Raw genomic sequence first — 24920 nt, 5'->3', positions numbered from 1 at the left:
TTAATGTTTACAGAAAGTCATTAAACTTGGTATGGTTTTTTTACTGTTAAAACTGAATTTGTTTAAATTGTGTAGTTCACATTTGTCCCAACATATGTGGATTTCAATTGATTAGTTGAGCAGAACAATTGAGCCTTCACAACACCTCCTCTACAGTATTACTCATACATTGAAATCATGTATTACATGGCTCTCTGAAATACCTGTATTTTGATTGGTCAATCAGTTCATTCTGTGGTCAAATATTTTTGTATAATGGATGCTAAGCTTTATATTTGACTGCTGTTCCTGTCAATCAACGCCATATTCTGTGCTTTATTAATGTCTCTCGTATCGCTAAGTTAAATTCAAATAAATGTTTAATGTCCATGTAGAATTTATTTGGTAAATAGCCATGCATTAAGCATGATAATGTACAATCAGCCACCCATTATTGCAAAATAAACCCCTTTAGAATGATGCTGACTGTGCATAATCCATTAAATAATTTTTGTTAATCACTGTGAATCATTGTCAATCATTTCCTTTGTGCTCCAGAGCTCTCTGTTTCACTTCTGTTTGTATCTCTTGGCTTCACAACAGAACACATCCCCCGCCTTTCGCTTCCACATAGTTTGGATCCAGATCGTTTGGGAGTTTTCCATTTGGTGCCCAGATATTAAGCTCCCCGAACACCCCTGTCTCAATCATCTCATCCTGCCATGGAATCGGAACATTCCCAGTTGAAAATTCACCGTAAAATTCATTGTCTTTGTTGTCAATAACAACACCCTTGATGGTGCTGAACGCTCCCACGTCATCAATGTCCTTGGCGTAGACCATCTTAGGATCTGGCACAAAGGGAGGAGGAAGCATACCTGAAAATAAAGAAAAGAAAATAAATGAGATTTGAGATGTTCTTCTTCAACCAGTTAAAAAAAAAAAACATGAAATCCAAATGAGATTTTTATGGCTTGTGGTCTAATAGCTTTGAGGTCATCTATATGCTAGTGTACTCCTAACTATCGAAAAATATTGATGTACTGATAATGTTTCAGTAGGTAATATCTGTAAACCCATTAAAGAACAATACACTCATCAAGCGATTTTACGGGGTCTTTAAATAATAAAAAAGGTTTTAGCTGTGCATGTACCTTACAAAAATATTCTGTAGCAGTACTAATGGACAGTAATGGCATCGAATGGTAATACTTTAATATACTGTACATCAGAGTACTATGATTTCCATAATCATATACCACTGTATGTTGATGGTACTCAGAGAACAATTTTAATGGTTTATATTCCATAACTATCTTTCCAATCGTTCGTACCAGCATCTAATCGGCCCCAGTTGAGCTCTTTAAAGAAGGACTGCTTCTTTAACTCGGCACACTCGTTGTTCTTGAAGCCCAGTCTTTTCTCTGGATCTTTCTCCATAAGTCCTTCACAGATGTTTTTGAGCTCCTGGCTGAAGGTCGGGGGGTATGAGACGGGGTCACTCAAGATACGACGTGTCACTTCACTGTTTTCCACCTGTGGTACAGAAAAGAGTAGAGTTGTTTGCTTGTACATCTAAAAGAAGTCACTACAGATATTTTTGAAAATATATTCATCTCCCCGCTTATGACTAGAGATGCTGAAAAACTAGTGAGATGTGATGCAACCAAAGTGAGACGCTCCAAAAGCATCCGTCTGACATGAGTAGCAGATGGAAGTATAGGCCAATAATAGGGTTATGTTCAATATTTTAATAATTCTATAATAATTATATACTTGTTTTTTCTGAGGTCCACTTATATTGCTAGTCAAGTTTTGTGCACCCAAAACAGTCATAAACAGTCACAAAAATGGCAAATTATTATGGGAATATTTTTCAAACTTTTTAATGCCAAGGACCCCCAGCTATGAGGATCCCTTCATAAAATCAGGGATAGATTAACGACCAGGCCAATGGGGCCACCGCCCAGGGGCCCTTGACTACCAGGGGGCCCTTGACTGCCTGGGGGCTCCCTGGGCTTTAAGGCTGGCCGACCTTTTGGCCGTGAACAACAACCCCTCCCCCTCCCCCGATCAACAACTTTTGGGTGGAGGAGGGCCCTTGGAGATAATTGGCCCCAGTGCCTTTGCAAGTCATAATCCGTCCCTACCTAAAATATAAAGGCAGTTACATATAACGTGTAAAAACTCAATGTAAGAGTGTTATTTGTATTGCTTAAACATATTTAATTTATATCTTAAGTTAGCACATTATCTTTGACAGGCATGAAAACACATTTTATAAAAAATAAATATTTTTTACATTTTGCAAATAAATAATGACATCTGTCCTACTTCCTCTTTATTACCTCACCATGACTGGACGGGCCATGTTTCTGAACACCAAACAGGCATCGTTGATGTAACTGTGGGCTCTTATGTCTTCATCTGTCTGACATCAGTATGTTGTGGAAGTCTGGAGTTGCAATGAACTTCTTGAACAGAGCTCTTAAATTTACATTATGTTTTCATAGTACATCAAACTCTTTTATTAGATGATCTAGGAAAATGTCTCAGTTACTGATGTAAACTTGGTTCCTTGAAAGGAAAACCTGGCTGGCTGAATGCCACCCATCGTGGGTGTGGGGATGTCACTCAGCGCAACCGAATCATTTAAGCTGGATTTTTGCTCACTTTCATGAACATATTTGTGCCTTGTGCAGTGGCTACAAGGTTTTTCAATCATGTTGGGGAATGGCAATAAACTGTACATAAATGTGTTCAATAAAATAAAACATTAAATAGGCCCCAGTAAACAATAACACTGAACCAACTAAATGAACGAATGAGCTTAATAGCAAATCAAAATAGGGAGAAAAAAAAAAAGAGTCAAACTGGAGCCAGAGGGTAGACAACAGAACAACAAACCCTCTCAGGCTGCATCATTAAAATGGTTTTAGCCTTTAAGGTTGATCAAGTACTGGCAATATTACCCACTCACACCATCGATTTAATGAAGGCCATTGTCGTGGGCATGTGAAAGTCTTGCGTCCATCCTTGCCATCAATTCTCAGCTTTGCAGGATAAAGCATTGCGAAGCTTACCTTCTGTTGGTGCAGTGCATTTTTACACTCTTTGAAACTGTCCCGCTTCACTTGTGTCACTCTAGCAAAGTCTGGAAAAACCATAATGTTGTGGTCCTCCCAGCACAACTTGCCTTTATTCCTCACTGCCCATAGAACAAAGTCAGATAACCGCAAGAATCTTAGGATAGATCGGGGTAATCCCCTCAAAAACCCCACCATATCTTGACCTTCCTTTCCCTTGGGGATTCCAACAAAACAAATATTATTATGTCTGCTCCAATTTTCCATATCCTCTAGTTTTTCCGACACCAATTCCACATCACCCTTGGAAGCAGGTGGGTTAGCCTCTAGCTCTCTTTTTGCTGACTCCAGAAACTTGACCTGTTTTTCAACATCATCCATTCTTGTGATCAGGGTGGAAATTTTCACCTCCATAGATGTGATCGGTCCACGTATTTCTGCGAGACCCTCCATGTCAGTCAAGATTTTTGTTAGTGTTGCATAAATGTTCAAGATATCCCCACCTACATCATGAATTTTGCTGTCACTATCGACTGGAACTCTGTCATCTTGATCCTGTGAGGCGTACGATGTGTGAGAACGTAAATGCTTTTTAATTTCCCAGCAGGCCGATTTCAAATTATTTGACATCCTGCCCTCCCAGCACAACTTAGCAAACAAAACTAATACAGTTCTCACCAGTTAATATTACTTAAAAGGGTAATTGAAGCAAAGTTTAAGTGGAGCTTGTTTCTAAGTGATCAACCCTCGCATAACGTCATGTAACTCTCTGGTCCGTTGACAGAGTGATTGTGCTGTTTGATTCGCTTAAGAGTTGTTTCTCTCCAGTGCATATCATTTTATAATACGTTTTATAATGTATACATGTTATGAATTCAAAATGAGGTGTTAATTTCCATTTCACAAAATTATTTATCTTTATCACAAGCGAGTCTCTGTTAAACTTCGGTGAGCAAGTGAGAGTGCGCATACACGTCAATCTAAACAATCACAATGGAGAAAGGGAATGCCATAATTTTTATTAAACTGTCTTATATGTGTAGGCACATATAAGATAGTGAGCACCGTAATGAGACTTTTTCAGTGTGAGAATGTATCAGCACTGCATTAATAGATGATTGTACTATATTAAACTGTGAATAATGCAGAATATTATGTAATGATAAGAGTCCTGATATTTGATAGTCCTGATAATGCCAAATGTAATGTCTGATTTCACCAGTAAATTTGTACTTGTATGTAAACATAACTTTTTATGAATCAGGGTTTGTTTAAAACTTTGTGAGAGTATAGAATAGTGAATTCAGTACCATAAATCACACCAAATCCTTACACCCTTTATCATTTCTGTTTTTTAAAGATTACATTTAATAAAATACAGGAAATAAAATGTCATTTTTATCAATTAATCAAATAAATTATCAAAGATGAATCGATTATTAAAGTTATTGTTAGTTGCAGCCCTACAGTTGAAGTCAGAAGTTTATATACACCTTTCCTTGACTTCCAGTTAGGATCGCTACTTTATTTTATTAATGTGAAATGTCAGAATAATAGTAGAGAGAATTATTTATTTCAGCTTTTATTTCTTTCATCACATTCCCAGTGGGTCAGAAGTTTACATACACTTTGTTATTATTTGGTAGCATTGCCTTTAAATTGTTTAACTTGGGTAAAACGTTTTGGGTAGCCTTCCACAAACTAATCACAATAATTTGCTGGAATTTTGGCCCATTCCTCCAGACAGAACTGTTGTAACTGAGTCAGGTTTGAAGGCCTTCTTGCTCTCTCATGCTTTTTCAGTTCTGCCTACAAAATTTCTATTGGACAGAGGGTCAGGGCTTTGTGATGGCCACTTCAATACCTTGACTTTGTTGCCCTTGAGCCATTTTGCCACAACATTGGAGGTATGCTTGGGGTCATTGTCCATTTGGAAGACTCATTTGCGACTGAGCTTTAACTTCCTGGCTGATTTTGCTTCAATATATCCACATAATTTTCCTTCTTCATGATGCTATCTATTTTGTGAACTGCACCAGTCCCTCCTGCAGCAAAGCACCCCATCAACATAATGCTGCCACCCCCATGCTTCAAGGTTGGGAAGGTGTTCTTCGGCTTGCAAGCCTCAACCTTTTACCTCCAAACATAACGCTGGTCATTATGGCCAAACAGTAACATTTCTGTTTCATCAGACCAGAGGACATTTCTCCAAAAAGTACAATATTTGTCCCCTTGCAAACTGTAGTCTGTCTTTATGGTGGTTTTGGAGCAGTGGCTTCTTCCTTGCAGAGCAACCTTTCAGGTTATGACTCGTTTTACTGTAGATATAGATACTTGTCTACCTGTTTCCTCCAGCATCTTCACAAGATCCTTTGCTGTTGTTCTGGGATTGATTTGCACTTTTCGCACCTATGAACTACGTTCATCTGACAGAATGCGTCTCCTTCCTGAGCGGTATGATGGCTGAGTAGTCCCATAGTGTTAAAACTTGCATACTAGTGTTTGTACAGATTAGCATGGTACCTTCAGGCATTTGGAAATTGCTCTCAAGTATGAACCAGATTTGTGGGGTGTTGGCAGATTTCTTCAGAATTTTCCCATGATGTCAAGCAAAGAGGCACTTGACATCATTCCCATGATGTCAAGCAAAGAGGCACTGTATTTTAAGGCCTACCACAAGGTAGGCCTTAAAATACATCCACAGATACACCTTCAATTCAGTACACCTCCTATCAGAAGCTAATTGTCTAAAGGCTTGACATCATTTTCTGGAATTTTCCAAGCTGCTTTAAGGCACACTTACCTTAGTGTATGTAAACTTCTGACCCACTGGAATTGTGATATAGTCAATTAAAAGTGAAACAATCTGTCTGTAAACAATTGTTGGAAAAATTCCTCATGTCATGCACAAAGTAGATGTCCTAAATGACTTGCCAAAACTATACTTTGCTAATATTAAATCTGTGGAGTGGTTAAATAATTTGTTCTAATGACTTCAACTTGCCCCTAGGAGGAGCTCCCACAGCGTCAGTGTTAAAGTGAACAACTTGAAAGGGAATCCCATTTCTCATTATTTGACCCTTTAAACATCTGCAGTGTATAAGACTCATGTATACGCTTCCTGAAGTACTGACTGACTGAGTGTGTGCATGACTAGGCCTATATGTACCTGCTCTCCACGACACCTGAAAGGTCCCTTGGCGGCAACCATCTCGTATAGAGTGACCCCCAGAGTGAAGTAGTCTACAGTGTAGTCATACTCTTTCTTCTGCAGCAATTCTGGAGCCATGAAACCTGGGGAGGAGTCATATCTCTGTTACAAAAGTCTATCTAGGGCTTTATGTATAGCTTGGGTTAAAGCAGATAAATGACTCCCAAATTTAGTTTGAAAAAGAAAAAACTCTTACTTGTCAGGAACTATAGCTTATTCATATTAAAGAATAAGTACTTAATTGTTTTATATACAGTAAATATACTTTCTCCTGTCTTATGCAGAGAAAACTGTAGGCTAAGTAAGCCATTTGCAAGTCGATTTCCCAGAGAAAACACAGTGAACACTGTAGCGTTGTGGAACTTTCATTATTACTTTAAGTCTGAACATCCCGTCCAGCCTGACATAGCAACATTGGCTCAACAAATGGTGTGAGTTTTGGGGGTTGGACAGGGATGTCATTCACCAATTGTTTTTTTAGAAGGGGCACCAAGGTTTGCATTTGCAGCTGTTTGTCAGTAAAATGTGCAATCTGCAATGGTTGCATTTGAGGTGGGGTGCGTGTCTGACATCTTCAGGTGGTTTTAAATCACTTTTTTTTTTGCGATCTTGCCACCTCTTTTTTACAAGTACTTTCCATACACGACACAAGAGGTGGTGCAAAATGTGCCATCACAAACAAAACGATGTCCACAACTGCTTCAGCTCAACAGAGTGTGAAAACCTGTAGCCTATCTCTTAATGAGGCAATCATGTAAATATTGAAGTTCAAATACCGAGTTCAAGTGACAGCTAACAGAAAATTAACTAAATGAAAATGTTTGTATTTCTCTAAGAGGGAATTTTTTCTTCATAACATACTTTAACCATGAATTCGGTCTTAATTGTCTTAAATATAGCCACACAATGCACTATACAGAGAATTTGTTTTACTTTTTTACGGCAAGCATTTCAAATATACAACAAACATGGAACCAAAGCATTATGATAAACATCTCAACTAAGCTGAGCAGACAACAACATAAAGAGGGAAAAAGAAGAGAGAAAAACAACAATTTTTTAAATCTGTTACATTTACATAAACTTGATAATAACCTTCTGAAACTGTACAAATCTGCTTTGTACTTTATAATGTAATGTTAATGACTGTAAAAATTAAAGAAGAGCACATGATGACATGAAGTTCATCAATAGAGGCTCTTCCAGGAGCAATGACTAATAAACATATAGAGACAGTACTCAGTGTCACTCACACAAACACTAAACACCATCAGGGAACATGTGAAATTAAAGTAATGTAATAAACATTAACTAAACTACATCAAATATAACACAGAACACCCTAATGTACATAACTGATATTAAATCTAAGAAGAAACAACTATTCCCACAAAATATAATGAAATAAGATGGGTCGTATAGGGAATTGTGGAAACGCCCAATTGTTGATTGTTACTGTAATTTTAACAATTTACTGTAAAAAGTACACGTACTCTCTTGTTAAACAATGTAATTTTATCCATTAATTATACAGAAAAATCATACTTTTTACATCAAATTTTTTTTATTGTAAAACCTACTGTATTGTCTTTTACAATATATACATAAAAATTGTGTACTGTATATTTTACGGTTAATACTCGTTATTCAATTAACTTTTATCTGTAGCATTTTTACTGTCTTTTACCGTTAAAATTACAGACATTTTTACAGTGTTCTGAGGAATCACGTACCACTTTTCGTTACCTATTGATACGCAATCGCCCGCACGTGGTAGTGACGTCACTCTGCTTACATTTAATATATAATTTAACATCTATAAATGTAATTCATGTTAACAAATTATAAGTCTTTTCAAAGGTCTAAGGGTTCAACATTGATATCCGATCTCTGTTTCACAATAGCAATGCTCCATAAACAGCTATTTTGTTATTTGTGCCAGGAGTACAAATGAAAACATGCAATATCAAAACGGGACTTCATACATTTGTTATGAAAACGCAATCGCCAGACGAATCCAGTTCAACACACTTGGGTCGATTGTCCATGTCAAGCGTTCATTGAAAAACATCCAATAGCACTTTTTGTCTATAAAAGTGATAAATCTGATAAATATTGATATATTCTCCATTGTTTACATGATATCTCGCCTGAAAAAATTACCCTTCATCATCGTTCTTCAACAAACTATATAATCTGAGCAGCATTTATGTTGTAAAACGTCATGGTTACTGTTGTAACCTCCGTTCCACCGATGGAAGGAACTCTTCTGAGAGCCTTGCATTCCTCAGAACTTGAGAAAAGGCCAGTGTCAAATTGGTAGACAGAATTTGCATGTCCCGCCCCCGGACATACGGATATAAAGGGGAGCGGGCGAGCGTCTGTCAGACAGGTTTTTGCACTGAGGATCCGAGAATAAGGTTACGGCGCATTACAGTGGTGACGTGGCAAGGGGAACACAACGTCTCGTTCCTTCCATTGGAGAATGGAGGTTACAACAGTAACCATGTTTTTCCTCTTCTGTCACTCACTCAACGTTGTGTTGATTGTAGTGACACAAGGGGTCTCACTTCAAAATACCATGCACTAACCTGTGTTACGTGACTGCTGAGCCAGGTGCAAGCAAGCTGCAACCACGTAACCCTCCCCAACGCCCCCAATAAAAGCGGTCATATACCGCTCTTAGGTTCCCAGTACCCATACGGAAACAGGTGACATGACTTGCATGGGAGCCAGCCGGCCAGCCGTGGCCTTTTCTCTCTCTATGTTTCTCGTCATAGAGTTAGGGCTTAATGCTATCTTAACGCTATAGATGCGTTGGGGAAGGCGTCCTATTCTTTCAGGGGGAAAAGGCCCTGCCCAGACTGGGGGGAGGTAACTTGGTGGTTAATACACACGGGGGTTGTCAAGCCACCCGTGGACATGGTGGGGGTGGTAGATCCTGCCTGACAAGGGAGGAGTTGCTACAGACATGGTGACCGGGGGGCAAAGAGGACTGCCCTAGGGAGATGCGGGACCGTACCACGGAAAATACATCACAGGGAGTTGCCTGAAACGGATCTATGCCTGTGGAGCCCAAGCCCAACATGGAGCACTCGACTTGTCGTGGGTATGGCGGCGAATTCCTCCACTGAATCTGCGGCTAGAGGGCTAGGGAGGAAGAGCATCCAGGAAACGAGAGCTTACTGGCTAACCTGGGAAGGAAGGTGCACTGGATCAACTTGGTTAAGGGTGCAAGGTGCAAGGGGAACACCCGGATGGCTGATGGATTTCTACCGGCTCGGACCTGACAAAACATGGGACAAGACCGACTCAACCATGAGGTTGTAGAACCTAGCAAAGATGTTGGGTGTTGCCCAGCCCGCTGCTCTGCAGATGTCGGCTAAGGAGGTGCCATGGGCCAGTGCCCACAAGGATGCCACAGAAAGGATCACTGAGAGATCCCAGGAGGGGAACAGGCTTGGCCGGGAAGGGTTCAACCTCCGGGTGCCTCTAAGGAACCTGATAATCAAGTCGTGCTTACCAAGGGGCTTGCCATCTACTGCGTCGTGGTGGGCTGCGATAGCAGCGACATACACCTTCGAGCCTCTCCTGCGGGAATGAAACACTGACCGAACTGCGCATCTCTGCGTGTCTTCAGGTAGAACACCAATTTGAGAACAGACGCCACTTGAGGGCGTAAAGCTGCCTGGAAGAGGGAGCTCTGGCTTGGTTGATCGTGTCTACGACTGCAGGTGGTAGACCGCTTAAGTCTTCCACATCCTGTCCAGGGGCCAGACATGGAGGTTCCAGAGGTCTGGGCACAGGTGCCAGAGGGTGCTCCGTCCCTAAGAAAGAAGGTCCTTCCTCAGGGGAATTTGCCAGGGAGAAGCTGTCGTGAGGAACGTGAGATCCGAGAACTAGATTCGGGTGGGCCAATAAGGAGCCACTAAGGTGACCTATTCCTCGTCCTCCCTGACCTTGCACAGCACTGGGGGAAATGCGTACTTGTGCAGCCCCCGGGGCCAGCTGTGTGCCAGCACGTCTGTGCAAAGAGGGGCCTCCATTAGGGAGTACCAGAGCAGGCAGTGGGACTTCTCTTGGGAGGCAAAGAGATCTATCTGTGTCTTGCCAAAGCGGTCCCAGACCAGCTGGACCACCTGGGGATGGAGCTTCCACTCTCCGCTGAGCGAGACCTGTCGCGACAGTGCGTCCGCTGTCGTGTTGTGGTCAACTGGATTGTGAGTGGCAATCAGTGACCTGAGACACAGCTGTCTCCAAAGGAGGAGATGGCGGGCGAGATGTGACATGTGACGGGAGCGTACGCTGCCTTGGCGATTTATGTATGCTACTGTGGCAGTGCTCTCAGAACGGATCAAGACGTGCTTGCCCCAAATCAGCGGGAGAAACCTCCGCAGGGCAAGGAGTACAGCCAACTACTTGAGGCAGTTGATGTGTCAACGCAGGTGGGGCCCCGTCCAGGAGCCAGTGGCTGCGTGCCCGTAGCACACGGCGCCCCAACCCATTTGAGAGGCATCTGTGGTGACCACGACACGTCTGGACACCTGCTTTAGGGGGACTCCTGTCTGCAGAAAACAGAGGTCTGTCCAAGGGTTGAAAGTCTGAAGCAAGCCATGCGTCTAAGTTCCGTGCAAGGGGCACTAACAGGACGATCGTTATGGACGTACCGGGTGGGGCCTCGCGGCGGGGGAAGCAGGTAATAGTGGGTTGGGAGGCAAAAGCGCGCCCGAGGCTTGGATGCTGAGAAAAAACTCAAAGCACTTACCTTGCTTCGTGGGTTATAGACAGAGGAGGAGGTCCTGTAGGGATATCTTCGAGACTCATCAAAGCTGGCCTGCTGGGGTTGGGCAGTCGTGGGTCCAGAGGTGAGATGGCCGCATCCAGGGAGCCAGTACTGCAAAGTTTTGGTGCCGGCGTGCCGTGAGAATGCCTCACGTCGGTCTGATGACCCAGGAAGTGAGGAAATTGCTCTTTTATTGACAATTTGGGTATCGTAGCCTAAAGGTTATGCTGCGAAAGAAAAGGGAGAACTGAGGATTCTCCTCCACCGGGGGACGGAGTGATCTTGCTACCAGCTCCGGAGCAAATGTCTGGCTTCCTGGGTGCGCCGTCTCAGACAGTACATTTATATGAATTTTTGAAGTGTTAATGGTTGTAAAAATGGACTTATGATCTTTTGTACATTATCTGTGTCCTTTTTGAATGTCAGGCATATTTCTAGTGACACAATTATTTTATATGCATGAAAAAAAATATGGTTCTCATCAGGACTTGGATGTAGGCTCCGTTAAATTATAGAGAATGCAAGTATTATTAATCAAAGTGATCTGTGTCACGATCCCTTGTTGTCTGTCCCGTGTTTTCTGTTTCACTTATCACGTTCCATGTCACGTTTTCCTAGTTGTCCGCCCCGTGTTTCACAGTCCGTGTATAAACTGCACTTCCCTTCTTTCCTGGCCCTCATCACTGCCGTCTCTGTGTTATTGTCCGCACCTGTTTGTCATTTTGTTATCCTCGTGTCTGTCTATTTAAACCCTGTTGTTTCCCCTCTCCGTTGTCGATCGTTGATGTTTCATGTTCGTTGCTGATGTCTCTTGGGAATGTTTTTCGATGTTCACTCTTGTTCCTTCGTGTATTCATTCGAGGTTACCCTTGCCCTTCGTGGATGTTAAGTGTTCGTTCGAGGTAACCCTGCCCTTCGTGGATGTTTTCCCAACCTGTGTAGCCCCTGAATGTTCTTCAGTGTTTTAGTTTATTTTCCTATCGTGGACGTTTTCCTTTGTTCCTGTGTTTGTTTATTTATTATTTGCTTGTTAATAAAAACTGCATTTAGACCCAAACCTCCCGTCTGCCTTCTCCTGCATCCCTACACTATCATAACATTCTGACACACAAATCATAGCAATCTGCATTTTAGGTTAGGCTGCGGATCGAGGGATAATCTTTTTTACGCACTTCACTTTTAGCAGTTGATTTCGCTTTACAAATTGCATTTATTTATTGTAACATCGAAAAATTAAACCAAAAATAATTCTAAATTAAAATAACATTTCAAACAAAATGAAAATATAATTAAAATAACAAAGTGGTTGAAAAAAAATAATATAGAATCAACTCCCCAAATCCAAACTTTTATACCCTCTTTAACTTCATCCATTAGAACCTTTTGCAGTGACTTAAAAATCACTGTACGATAACAGGTGAATTTGTTTTGTTTTTTAACACAAACTAGATCATAAATACAATTTAAAAAATAAACATAATAATAATAATAATAATAATAATAATAATAACAGAAATATAAACCATGGCCTCTAGAATGCTTAACTCAAATCTCATACATTTTGGTTTCAGAATACAGCTACAACAATGATTGTCAGGGACATAATTTGATGTTCCACTATATTTTCAGAGTTTAGACAAACTTTATTACCATCTGCTGGTGGGATATACAAACTGCAAATGCAGGAACTGAGTTTAGACAGGTGCTTCTAGAGGTGCTTAGTACATTTACCTGGTTCTCAGGAAAATAGCAAATTGAAATTACACTTTGCGCTACTTCATTAATATGCATTACACACCTAGTTTGTGCGCATACACCCACAGATAGCGCAAACACTCCCACCCATGCCCACTTGTGCTGCCACGAAAATTGCCCTTAGAATCGTTGCACTGTGCCTAGCATGGCCGCTAAAATAGAGCCCTTAAGTTGTATTACTACAACTGTGGCAGTTGAAGTAAAAGTTTCTAACAACATTTGTAAAAAAATATTTTTTTCATAACATACACAATAATAGAATTTGACCTACATTGACCACAGTAATGAGGAGCCATTTGTGGTGTTTAATATGCTTATATGGCATTGCACTGTAACAGCATAAAGGGCTTTAAAGTTGGCACCTACAAGATCTATGGACAAATTATGGACATTGTTTTCCTACTGAGTAATAAATGTTCCATTCAAATGATTTTTGATGATAGAAAATAAACGGGCCTTGTTTGTTTTCAGATATTCCTAAACATTACTAAAATCATTAAAAGCCTGATGAAATGAAAATTTTATCTGTTATGTAATAGGAAACACATTTTCACTAGCACAGTCCCAACTCAGTAAAGTGGTCAGTCCATGGGTACAGTCAGAATGTTATAACTAGTCCTAAAGAAATATAGACATCATAGTTACATTTTTTATTTATTTTTTTTTACAAAAAAATTCACCTCTATTTAGAACATTGAAGAAGCACTTGTCATCATTATTCTGTCATTTGCCTGTTATTTTAAAAATAATCTCATCAAGTTTATGAAATGTTAACATAGTCATAACTCCTAATAGTCTCAGCCTCAGATGGCACACCCACGGAACGCCCATAGTCCACTCACTGACACTGTAAGGTTAGTAGGAGGAGGCAGACGAGGAGTGAGGATCTAAGTGCGGGTTTTATTTATAAAGGTGAAAACAAGACAGACAGGAACAAAGGAAACATCCACAATGGGAAAAATGAAACAAAAACATGAAAACATCAAAGGGTACATGAACAGGGTAAACTGGGGTGACACATTGACATCCAACATCTACAAACAACGATCGATAATGACTGGGGAACAAACAGGGTTTAAATGCACAAACACAATGATGACTAAACGACATGCAGGTGAGAACAATGAAGTGCATGGGCAGTGATGAGGGCAGGGAATTATGGGAAGTGTAGTTTATGACAGTTGACAGGTGAAACACGGGGCAGACAACAGGGGATCGTGACAGACACCCAGATGTATCTGATATATACAATAGGTTTTCCATTCCGGACATCTTCCATCTACCGGACTGTCGGCAACCACTAATTGGACACAAAACTGGCAGCATTCCTCTGACAAGTTCTTATATGATTGGTTTGCCAGAATAAACAACGATTTGGAGCAGATCTTATACTCTTAATCAAAGATCTAGCTACATGAGACAAACTAATACATCCTCCCTAACTTCATGACACAGCACACCACTTTCGTCCACAATCTTATGATGCAGGAATTTAGCTGTCAGCTAAGATTCAGCTGGGAGCAAATCTGTCTGGTTCAGTTTAGTGTAACAAAACCCTCTGCAATAATGTTTTAAAAGGTACAGTATGTATGCATTATCATGCAGTATTTTAAATGCTGTGTCCTGAATTGCCTGTGGTTTGATGCAGAATCGGCTTGCTGCCTCCAGGCTATGTGTTTTGACAGATGCCCCCTGATGACTGGCAAGTGAGTCCACTTTAGCACCTGTGTTTTTTTCCTACACTGCAATCGTATTAGTGCTCTTAGAATATGGGATTAAGTCTAGGCACCTGACTTGTATCCTCAGCTGCCCATAGAGTATGCACACTTTTGTGAAAGTCACTCAGGAGCAAACATGAAGGTGTCTTACAGCACTTTTCACTTATATTGTTATACCACAAGTGATACCACTATTTCTATAACAATAACAATTATGAAATATTGTAATTATTTTGAAATACAGAATAAAACATTTGAATGTATGGTATTTAATTATAATGTGTATTTTGTTATTATATTATTACATAGGCTTATAGAAGTGTACTACCCCTTGGTCATATATTTCATGATTTCATTAGTATTGATTTAAATCATTCTGCTAGTATCAGTATACTCACTGTCGGTACTGAAACAAAAAAATGTACGATACCAGAATTTCTGAAGGTTCCGGAGTAGCTTACATAACTGCTAAGCATGTGAAATATAGTGCCATAAGAATTGATCTGTGTAATTTTAGCTAAACTACAATAACACATGAATTGAATGCTAGACAATGTTCAAGATAATGCAAAAAGACCCATTCATCAATGTAACGTAACTTTGTTATACAGAAAATATATACAATCTATTATTATAAAACAATAGCACATCGATATATCAAAATGTCAGTTATAATGGAATCACATTAATACTGAATTGTTTCAACATATATTTCATGAACAGCTACTGTCACCATCCACCAAATTTAGCTAACAGCTATTGATAAAGCTGGCTAGCTAGCTAATGCCGACATAGGCTATCGTATGCAGTCAATGTATCAGGCAAAGAAAAGTGATTACTTCAATCTACAGTCTCGCATAGTCAGACCTATATCCACACTTTGTTTTAGCCCTGTTCCAGCACCGGAGAGTCAAATCTAATATACAGTCTCAAAGTTTGTAGTAAAAGAATCATAACTGTGTAATTTTAATTATGCTACTGCATGATGCCAGTGAATCACGTTCAGTCTCTTTGTACGTTAAGTCATTGTTTTGGTCGATCCTCATTCGCTCGCATCCCTATGGCGTGTGTGCACGAGCGCGAGCACGAGCAACAGGTAGCTGGCTGCAGTTCACTTAATGGCCACAGGTGTCATTAATAAGAAGGGTTTCTGAATCTTACATACTGCACCTTTAATTTGCAACCAAAATAATCACTTATATAATGACCTAATAGAGTGTAATAGTCCTAGCTGAACAGTCTCTCATTTCTGTCTGTCTTGTCATGTGTTGGTGCGAGTGTCTGTGTTTATCCCTCTCCCTCTTGCACAGGTGCCATGTGGAGAACGCCAGCTCTGTTGCCAGAACAGCTCTTTACTCCACCCATCTTATCATTAGCGGCACCTGCTCCCATTACCCTTTCCCTAAATAAGGTCCCCTTGTGTTCAGTCCTTTGCCAGATTGTTTTGTATGTTTTGCCAGTCAGGTTGTTTCTGTCAGTTCCAGAATCTGTTTGCTGTTCAGTATCTTGTTTAGTTTTATATTTCTTCTTAAAATGTGTAGAAATTTACAATTCTCTGACCTGGGGTCCCAGCATATCCCTGTGTTTTGTCTTTCCCTGGTGGTAGTTCAACAGCCAAACCCAGATCAGACAGACGCACATGTCCTAAAACGGAAATTTTGCAGGAACTTAATTCATAACAACGGACAAAGTCTTTCTGTATGAGCCAAATATTAAAGGATCAGGGCAGAGCAGGAGAGGCAGACAGTTACAAGTGTGTTTCTCACCTGCATCATCCAGTAGCACATTCTCAGGTTTGAGGTCTCTGTACACAATCCTGTGCTGGTGCAAATGCTCAAGTCCACAGATGATCTGAGCAGTGTAAAAAGAAGCTCTAACCTCATTAAAGCCTGGATTCTTCTCATCCACATTATACATATGGAACCTGTAGTAAAGAGCAAGTCCAAAGGAGGGAGTAATTATCGAAAAATGACAGCTTAAAAAAGCTTTCTGTCTTGTTGTTGAAACCCTGCTGGTACATCTAGCTAAAACCAGAATATGTTGTATTTTTTTTATGATTTCTCCTATCTCAGCTTAACATGCAGAGACAGCAATAAGTAAGCCATTTACTGTTGATTAAGTAAGCCAAGTTGTAAGTGTAAAGTGAAAATACTGCTCTTTGTTTATTTGAGCTGACACAGTAACACTGTTTCAAACAATAGTGAAACTTTTGGGCAGGACCAGGGGTTAAATTGGGATTTTTGAGGTGGGGGAATCCTAACATATTTATGTAAATATATGTATTTTAGTTTTAAGGAATTTTAAAGGTGTTTTCGAGCAAATACACTCGCTAAATTGAGAAAGAATTCATAAAAAAACTGAATTGGAGCCTGCCAGCAGGAAATAGACCGAAGTGATGAACTAACTGCCAACTTTTTTATCTTTTTTTGAATCGGAGGTGCTGGAATGTTGTTCTGGACCCTTCTGCCCCAATTTAACCCTATCAGGTCTATCTGTTTGCCTGACCAATGGAATACAGAAAGACTGTTTGGGAACCCTGTTTGAAAACCTTTTCACTTTTAAGATGGTAACTCTGTTTTGGAACATGTTAGCTGTTTTCTAGCTGCTCCATTAGCTGGTCCAAACTGGTTTACATGGTTGACCAGCTGAACAACATATGAGGGTCAACATACAGATTGTATACATTTTTGGTGGTCAAACTGGTTTTTGAAGTGTTTGATCTCATGAAAATTATGTCACTGTGGAATCACTTTTTCAAAATGATTTTATGTGGTTTATGACACATATTGTGGAAGTTCCATGATGATATGTCCATGGTGTGATGCCAAAAGAGACATACAGTAAGTTTAAATCAACAAAAACAACCTCCCTACCCCAACATTAAACCTAACCATAACCAATAGTGCCCGAAAACGCAAATGTGACATGGCAACAGGCAATTGCTAAAGCAACAGTCATTTTGTGGTGGTTATATAACACTTTTGGTTCACGTGTCGACTTGCATGCTCTTTAGGGCTTGCCCCCCATTCCTTTGCATCGCAACACTCTATCAGTTGATACTGCAAAATTGTATCATACTAAGCTTGTAAATGGAGTTGGCTATATAATGCAAACATTACAAATGTATAGCTTACAAGTCATGTACTATAGTAAAAGTGTTTATATGTCAAAAGATACAATTGTGTAGGAAAATGTTTATGAACTGATAATCTTGTGATTTGGGTAAATGTGAAAGAAATTAGTTGTTGTAGTGTTAATTTAATCAGGAAACGGCTTTCGATATGTATAACTAACTATAGGAATATCATTTAGGTTAAATGTAGGTATAGTAATGTGATTCTATGAGACAAGGTTGGAATATGGTAACTAATATAGTAACTGGTTTGTTGTTGATTCAAGATTATCTATCATTTTAGCCAGCTGGTCAACCACTTGGACCAGCAAATGATGAGCCAGAATCCAGTTGCCAAGTTCCAAAAACACAGCTACCACTTTAAGATTGTTTGTTAACAGACATTGTGAATGTTGTTTTAACCTGAGTAACTTTTACTTGAGGTGATGACTGGGTGCAGATTTAATTAGTTTTAAATGGAGAATGTAATAAAAATATGTTAACCTCGTATGTGCACATGACCCATTGGCCTTGTAAGCAGGGGCCAGAGAAATCGGGTTGTGACGCAAATTGACACTACACCTCAACAATATCAATGCTGCCGCTCGGATAATCTGTACAGATTATGCTGGATTAGAAGGAAAGCTGCTACAATTCTTACAGACACACAGCACACATTATGTACATGATATGATATGTTAAATGTTGCTTTATCAATTCTAAATGTTGCTCTTACATAAAAGTACCATGGTATCACGATGGTAATTTGGACAAGGTAACATGGTATTCCATTTTATTCTTTAAAGTACCTTTGAGGACATGAATGGTACATGATTATGGTAATCATTTGCTACTGTGGAATATCCAAGTATTTTGTAAATACTTTTTTGTAAGTGCAGTCATAGAATGTGCTGGTGAGATGCTAAAATAAAAATTACTACTCTAACAACATCATGACTTCTACTGCTATACCATGGTATCGTCTATGAGCTATTCCAAAGGAATGTACACATACTATTTGCAAACATGTACATGTAAGTAACACCTGAGGTCTCCTCCATTCATGATGGTCATAACCAGGCAGAGTTCTGTTTTGGTCTGAAAAGCGTAGGCCAGAGTCACAATGAAACGACTGTGCACTTTAGCCAGGATGCGCTTCTCAATAATAGCACCCTAGGAGACATCATGAGATGAGAAAATTTTAAAACAGAAAAGGTCAAACAAAGCAAAAGAGAAAAATAGTGGTACTATAGTGAAAAGTTATTTGGATGGGTTACTACTAGACCACAGGTTGTTTTTAACTAAGTTGGTTTTTAGTGCAAGCATGTACTGAAACTCAGACCCTTATGCCTCTTAAGACAAAGACCAACTGCAAAGGCCAAAACACAGAATTAGCTTATGTCCTACATCATTATATCTTGAGCAAACACTAATTCAATCTTCCTAAAGGCAATCCTGAAAGAGGTTCTTGTTAACCACATACCTTGCTTTTCTAAGGTATTTAAACTGTATTTTTTATCCACCAATAGACCTGATACACAGTAGTGCCATCTTTGATTTTTGACAGGAATGAAAACGAGGCTTTGAGGGGATATACTTGCCATCTCTTCAATGGCATGCACTGTATAAACCTGTATAAAGCTCCTAGATCCCATCTGATTTTCCACAACTCATGTTATCTGGAGTTTTTTATCTACTGAAAGTTTATGGAAAGATATTTTTTATGTTTTTTTCCCCCATGAAACGATCAAAAAACTCTTTAAACTACAGTACAGCCCATTGTAGAAACTGTACAAATGTATATCCCTCACAGCCTCATTGTCATTCCTGTCAAAAATAAAAGATGGCACTGCTGTGGATAAGGTCTATAAACTTCTACACATGAGAAACAAGGTAATCTACAACTATTAATGTACTGATTCAGTACAATGTCTCTGCATAGGTTCTGAAATTGGTGATGAAGATGAATTTCCAAGACAAGAAAGTTCAAGCAGTTCTCAGTTGAGATCTATAAATGTAAGCAAAATGTTAATTCCATTTACCCTCCTAATGCTTTTTCAGCCAAGTAGTTTAGCCCCTCTTGCTACCCCTCCTTAACTCTATTTCTCATTGCCTTTCTGTTTTGGTGTGAACATCAATGCACAGTTCCAAATGATTTCTATTGTTTTCTCTTCCTCCATCCCTTAAGGATTCCTCTCCTTTTCCCTGCTCTTTCTTGCTGCTTCTCTGTTGCAGTTGAGCTGCTTTGTGGAGTATCAAGCAGAGCTTGCAAGCCTCTTTGCACTGAGCCAATACACTATGATTAGAGCTGCTTAATACTATGTTCTCAGGTTAACCTAATCTCATTTTTATATCTTTCCCTTTCTCTCAATTGCTCTATTCCCTTCAACGTAACCTGCAAGTTTTTGTGAAATTCATGCTTAACAGGACATGAGATTTTCAGTTCAATTATTACAAGGTCCTCCTATAAAAAAAAAATGAAGGCTGTTTTCAGACCTGTAGTTAATTTGCTTTGTTCAGAAACAGGGACTAAAATTTGAGGGTTTTCCACTATCTGGCTGAATAGTTACCATTGCCAAAATGTGTTGTTCTGTACCAATCCAGGCTCATTAACACAATGTGGTGCTGTGAAATCAGGATTAGAATGGACTGATGTAGCAAGTGACCAATCATGAGTCACTATGTCGCTAATGCTGTTCCACCACATGGTTCTCCTGTCCTGAGCATGGTTAGTTGGTTAATCTGGGTTGGGAATGGTTTGTAATTGTACTATGCTGAACCGTGTTCATTGTACCATTACTCACCATGCTCAGAACCGTTCAACCCAGTGGTGAAAAAGCATCTCTTGGAACTATGTTGCATTTTCTCCATGCTTTGGTTTTGCTTTCATAAGGCAGCATTGCAAAATGGAGCAAATTAATTGGTCAGAATGTTTGCATGCTGTTTGGAGGTTTAGTTTGGTGGGCGGGAGATATACCGGTTTAGTTGGTATAATAAGTCAACCTGGGTGGCCTGGGTAGCTCAGTGAGCCAAGACCCTGACTAGCACCCCTGGAGTCGTGAGTTCAAATCCAGGGAGTGCTGAGTGAATCCACCCAGTTTTCATAAGCAACCAATTTAACCTCTTACTAGTGAGGGTAAAGTCACGTGGGTTACCTTTTTTAGTGGTTGCTATTGGGTGGTTCTTGCTCTCAGTGGGGCATGTTGGGAATATTGCGTGCATGCAGTGGAAAATAGCTTGAGTCTCTATACACACTAAGATCTCTGTGTTAACATGCTCAGCAAGTTAAGTGATAAGTATGTGGTCTGACGGTCTCAGAAGTTAAGGCAACTGAGATTCGTCCTTGGCCACCTGGATTAAGGTGAGTTACGGCGACACCACAAGTACTGGCAATTGGGCATGCCAATTTTGGAAGAAAAAACTAAAGTCAACCTGTACATAATTGTATGCATACTTTATATTGTGGTTATGGAAAAAATCACTGCATTGTACATTGAAATGCACATTCCATGTGCGATTATCATGTTCATACAATATATGCCTGAACAAACTGAACTAAATGGAGAAAATGCAGCAGGTTCCGAATCAAGAGCTCAGAATGAACTATGTGTGAAAATGCATCTGAAAAGTCGGGATAATTGATAACCAAATTTGGTTTGTATAGAGCAGTCTTCACTGATAAAATAGCCCTCTCCCTTACATCATAACCTTTACGTTTCTTCAACCTCTTCTTGTTCAGTTTCTTGTTAGCATACATCTTCCCAGTTGCCTTCATTTGGCAAGCATGGACCTCACCAAACCCGCCTTTTCCAAGGACTCTGAAATCCATGAACCATTCCTCAGTAACAGGTTGACTCTCCAGCCATTTAAACTGTACATAACGCAGAAAGTACATGCTGTCCTTGAAGCCATTCAGTGCATTAGCTTCCAGGTGGGCTAGGAGCTGCTGTTCGCTCTCTTTAAAAAGATCTCCTGGAATGTTCTTGTGGTCCTCCTTCACCCTGCTCACTGCCTTGTCTGCCAGGAAGTTGCAGAAATTCTTGGAGGATGACTCATAGTATTTGTTGACCATCTTTTGTGCTTTCTGAGCTCTCTCATTTTCTTGTGCAATGTTGTAGTCTTCAATATCTTTCCAGAGTTCTGCAGCAATCTTGTGAGCAGCTTCACTTTCGAGATATTGCTGAAAGAGCCGTTTACCAATTGGCTGGCGTACGCACATGCTGTCAAATGCAGAATCGACTGTGGTCTTCATGTGTTCACATTCTCTGATGTGTGGAAGGTTGAGCTTAGCCCGGAATTTTTTGTCACGCATAGTTGCCGCGGCAGCACCATCTATACTCCCGCGCGCTGACACATAGGCCGAGTTGGCCACCACGGTCTCCAAACCTCCAATATCCATGTCTGAGAGATAGAAAGATAAAGAGAGAGGAGGCAGGGGTTAAAAATGACTATTGAATCCTGCTCTTACACAACTGCCTGTAACTTTCAAGTATTCCTGAAGACTCTGATAAGTTTGTTTATGTGTGTTTGAGTAGGGTTATTGCTAAACACTGCAGGATGGTGACTCTCCAGATTGGATTTGAGTAGCCCTGGCCTATGACCTTGTTCTACTATATAATGTATTTCAATAATTTGCTTATTTGAGATAATTTCTTGCTAATTATCTTTCAATTAGCTTTAGTGCCAGGGTTTTCTGTTCTAAGGTCACAGAGCCTCAGGCTCTATGTCAAGTAATGATCAATAATGAACTTAAGAGTTACTGAGATCCAACTCCTGGCATTGACCTATATCAGGGGTTAAGAGCAAGACTTGTAACTCCTAGGTTCCCTGGATACTGTCTTCAAAAATGCTAAATTGTAAAGTGCTGACTTAAAGAAATGTGCCAGTTTAAATACAACTTAAGCTCCATCAACACCATCTGAGGCATGCTGTCGATTACCATAGAAAATCGTACAAAAAACGTTTATGGTGTGAATGTACCAGAAGTTTTAAAGGCGGAGTTTCAAAGAAGAAATGTGAAGCTCATAATTTTGTTAAAGGGGATATGACATGAGGAATCAAATTTGCCTTGATCTTTTAACATATAAGAGCTCATTGTACAATAAAAGTCCTGTACATTCGCCCTATAGACTTCCATTGTAAAAGTTTTACTGTACACACATTTGTCCTTTGTTTTCACAACCTGTGGGAGGAGTCAAAGTTATTTTCTGTGGCAATTGACAGCATGTCACCTTTGCTGGTCATACAGACCTTAAAACTGAAGAGTGTAATATTTTTGATGCTCAAATACCACTTTAATGTCCAGAGACAACCATAAGCAAGCCATTCATAGGTTGATACTCCTGTAAACACTGACTCTATGGTGCTCAAACCATCAAAACATTGCAGTTTGAGCATCGTGACATCATGCCATTGGTTTAGTATTGTTTGTAATCTGTGAAGCTTGTTCACAGTGATAGTGCTAAATAAAGGGCCTGTTGTGTTTTTTAATGACCCTGACACTTTCTCATCCAATTAATGCTCACCTTTAATGTTGTTGCTGAACTATAAAGCTGTGAATGCAATGTCAGCCTAAAAGGCATAAAGTGGGTCAGCTTAAATACTACAGTATATTTCACATTCAGGCTTTGCCATTAGTCCTGGGTTAACAAAGAGATTTTTGTATTATTTCTAGTCGGCATTTTACTCTAAATTAATTTTTTAACTAGTTTTTACATGGGTATTATGAATTGATTACATCTGGCCATTAAAATACAGTTTAATTTCTTTGTAAATTATTGCAATATCGAATTCAAGTTCAACAATAATCACAAATAAAAAGGCCTTTTATGTCAAAGTATCTAGCCAGCTTTTTTTTTCTAAACATTCTAATCTCCACATTTCACATTTTCTAATCTCTACTAATCTTCTCTAACAGATCCAAAATATTTGACTTAGGTGTTTCAAATTTCACTACAAAATATTTTTGAGGGTTACTTGCATTAAAGAAGTCAGAAATTAACTTTGGCTTGATAATACATTCATACCTGACTATAGTTATCGTACTTATCAAAATAGTTGTTTTTAATAAGTGTCGATGTACAATATGTAAAGAATCCAGGATGTGAATCATTATGCAAATACAGTACCTATGCCCAAATATGTCCTTCCTACATTCCAGGTCATTCCAATCCATATTACATTCTTATTTTTTCAATGCCAAATCGTTCCTTTGTACAAACAGCAGAATAGCTGCATATTGAATGATTGTGCATTAGAATTCATTGTATGCTCTTTACATATGATGTTGGTCTAGTTGCAAATTTTCACAATAAATATAGGATGGTTAAATGTTTATTGTTATCTAAAATAATAATTATCATTATCTCAATCCATTCACTATATATTATGGCAGTTGACATGAAATATTTTGGGGGTGTCCTCTAGTGGGACATATTATATACATCTATATACATCTAAAACAATGTTAAATTTAGCTAATTATTTTATAATTATAATGAGTGCAGTTTTGATGACCATATTCATTGAAAAACTATCAAATAATACATACAGTATTTGTACTTTTAAAAAATCACAACATCGGACTATTGAAAATTAACTGTTGACGGTAAAAATTCATTAAAATTGTGAAAAAATTTTGAGAAATGGCAAATTTAGAGAAAACTATTCACAGCACGACATCTATACACTTTCTTTTTTATATTAATATATATTTTAATCTAAAATCTTGATTAAAAACAAATTCAAAGCCATGTTATACATCAACTACCCATTAATTGTAATTGAGAAATATGACATACGTGTTAAATATACACACACCTGCATGGGCACAATATCATTTCATCATATATCTCTAATGTCCCTACCTTTATCTTTGTAGCGCTCTCTTTTGTTGGATCTCTGTGACAAAAGAAACCAATTGTGGTTAAAAAATCCTCCTAAATCAAATCCAAAGCATGGGCACATCAATCTTTGCACTCCATAGACAAGGTAAAAACCTCTCCTCCAGCAAGCATTGTAAACTCAGACTGCCCACTTAAGTCTGCCCTCCAGACAACGTCATTCAACCGCTTGCCTCATTCTCTCTCTCCCTCCCCAGCTTCACTCTCACTCTGGTTGAGAATAAGTGGGGAGACTGAAGTGGAGTTTATGGTCAATCTGAAATCCAAACTGATCGTTCATTAGCTTGTGTGGATTATTGTCTGTGGATAAGAATGGAAAGGGACTTGTCACAGTCTATTAGTGTAATTCTGCTGTGGGTCAGATCAAGAGGGCA

At 39.4% G+C, this 24920-nt stretch overlaps 1 protein-coding gene across 1 annotated transcript; it reads right to left on the bottom strand.

The window, feature by feature from the left end:
* Window positions 1–41: 41 nt before the first annotated feature.
* On the bottom strand, window positions 42–24652 carry grk1b (G protein-coupled receptor kinase 1 b). Its single transcript, XM_052119385.1, has 8 exons — window positions 24511–24652; window positions 21345–22045; window positions 18690–18817; window positions 16299–16456; window positions 16093–16176; window positions 6235–6359; window positions 1314–1515; window positions 42–857 (listed from the first exon to the last, which is right to left on the bottom strand). The coding sequence occupies exons 1-8, from the start codon at window positions 24608–24610 to the stop codon at window positions 574–576; spliced, it is 1782 nt and encodes a 593-aa protein (XP_051975345.1). The 5' UTR covers window positions 24611–24652; the 3' UTR covers window positions 42–573.
* Window positions 24653–24920: the final 268 nt, after the last annotated feature.

The sequence above is a fragment of the Xyrauchen texanus genome, chromosome 4 (assembly GCF_025860055.1).
Source record: "Xyrauchen texanus isolate HMW12.3.18 chromosome 4, RBS_HiC_50CHRs, whole genome shotgun sequence".
Classification (NCBI taxonomy): domain Eukaryota; kingdom Metazoa; phylum Chordata; class Actinopteri; order Cypriniformes; family Catostomidae; genus Xyrauchen; species Xyrauchen texanus.
The sequence above is the reverse complement of the archived record's forward strand: the minus strand, read 5'-3'. Positions and strand labels throughout refer to the sequence as shown.

Excerpts from the sequence above, each read along its gene's own strand:
- grk1b (XM_052119385.1), bottom strand. The coding sequence starts at position 24,610 with ATGTGCCCATGCTTTGGATTTGATTTAGGAGGATTTTTTAACCACAAT. Across the intron at positions 16,457-18,689 it reads ATGAATGGAGGAGACCTCAG|GTTCCATATGTATAATGTGG; the intron begins GTGTTACTTACA and ends TCTTTACTACAG. Across the intron at positions 6,360-16,092 it reads GGGATATGCTGGGACCCCAG|GTTTCATGGCTCCAGAATTG; the intron begins GTCAGAGAATTG and ends ACTCCTCCCCAG.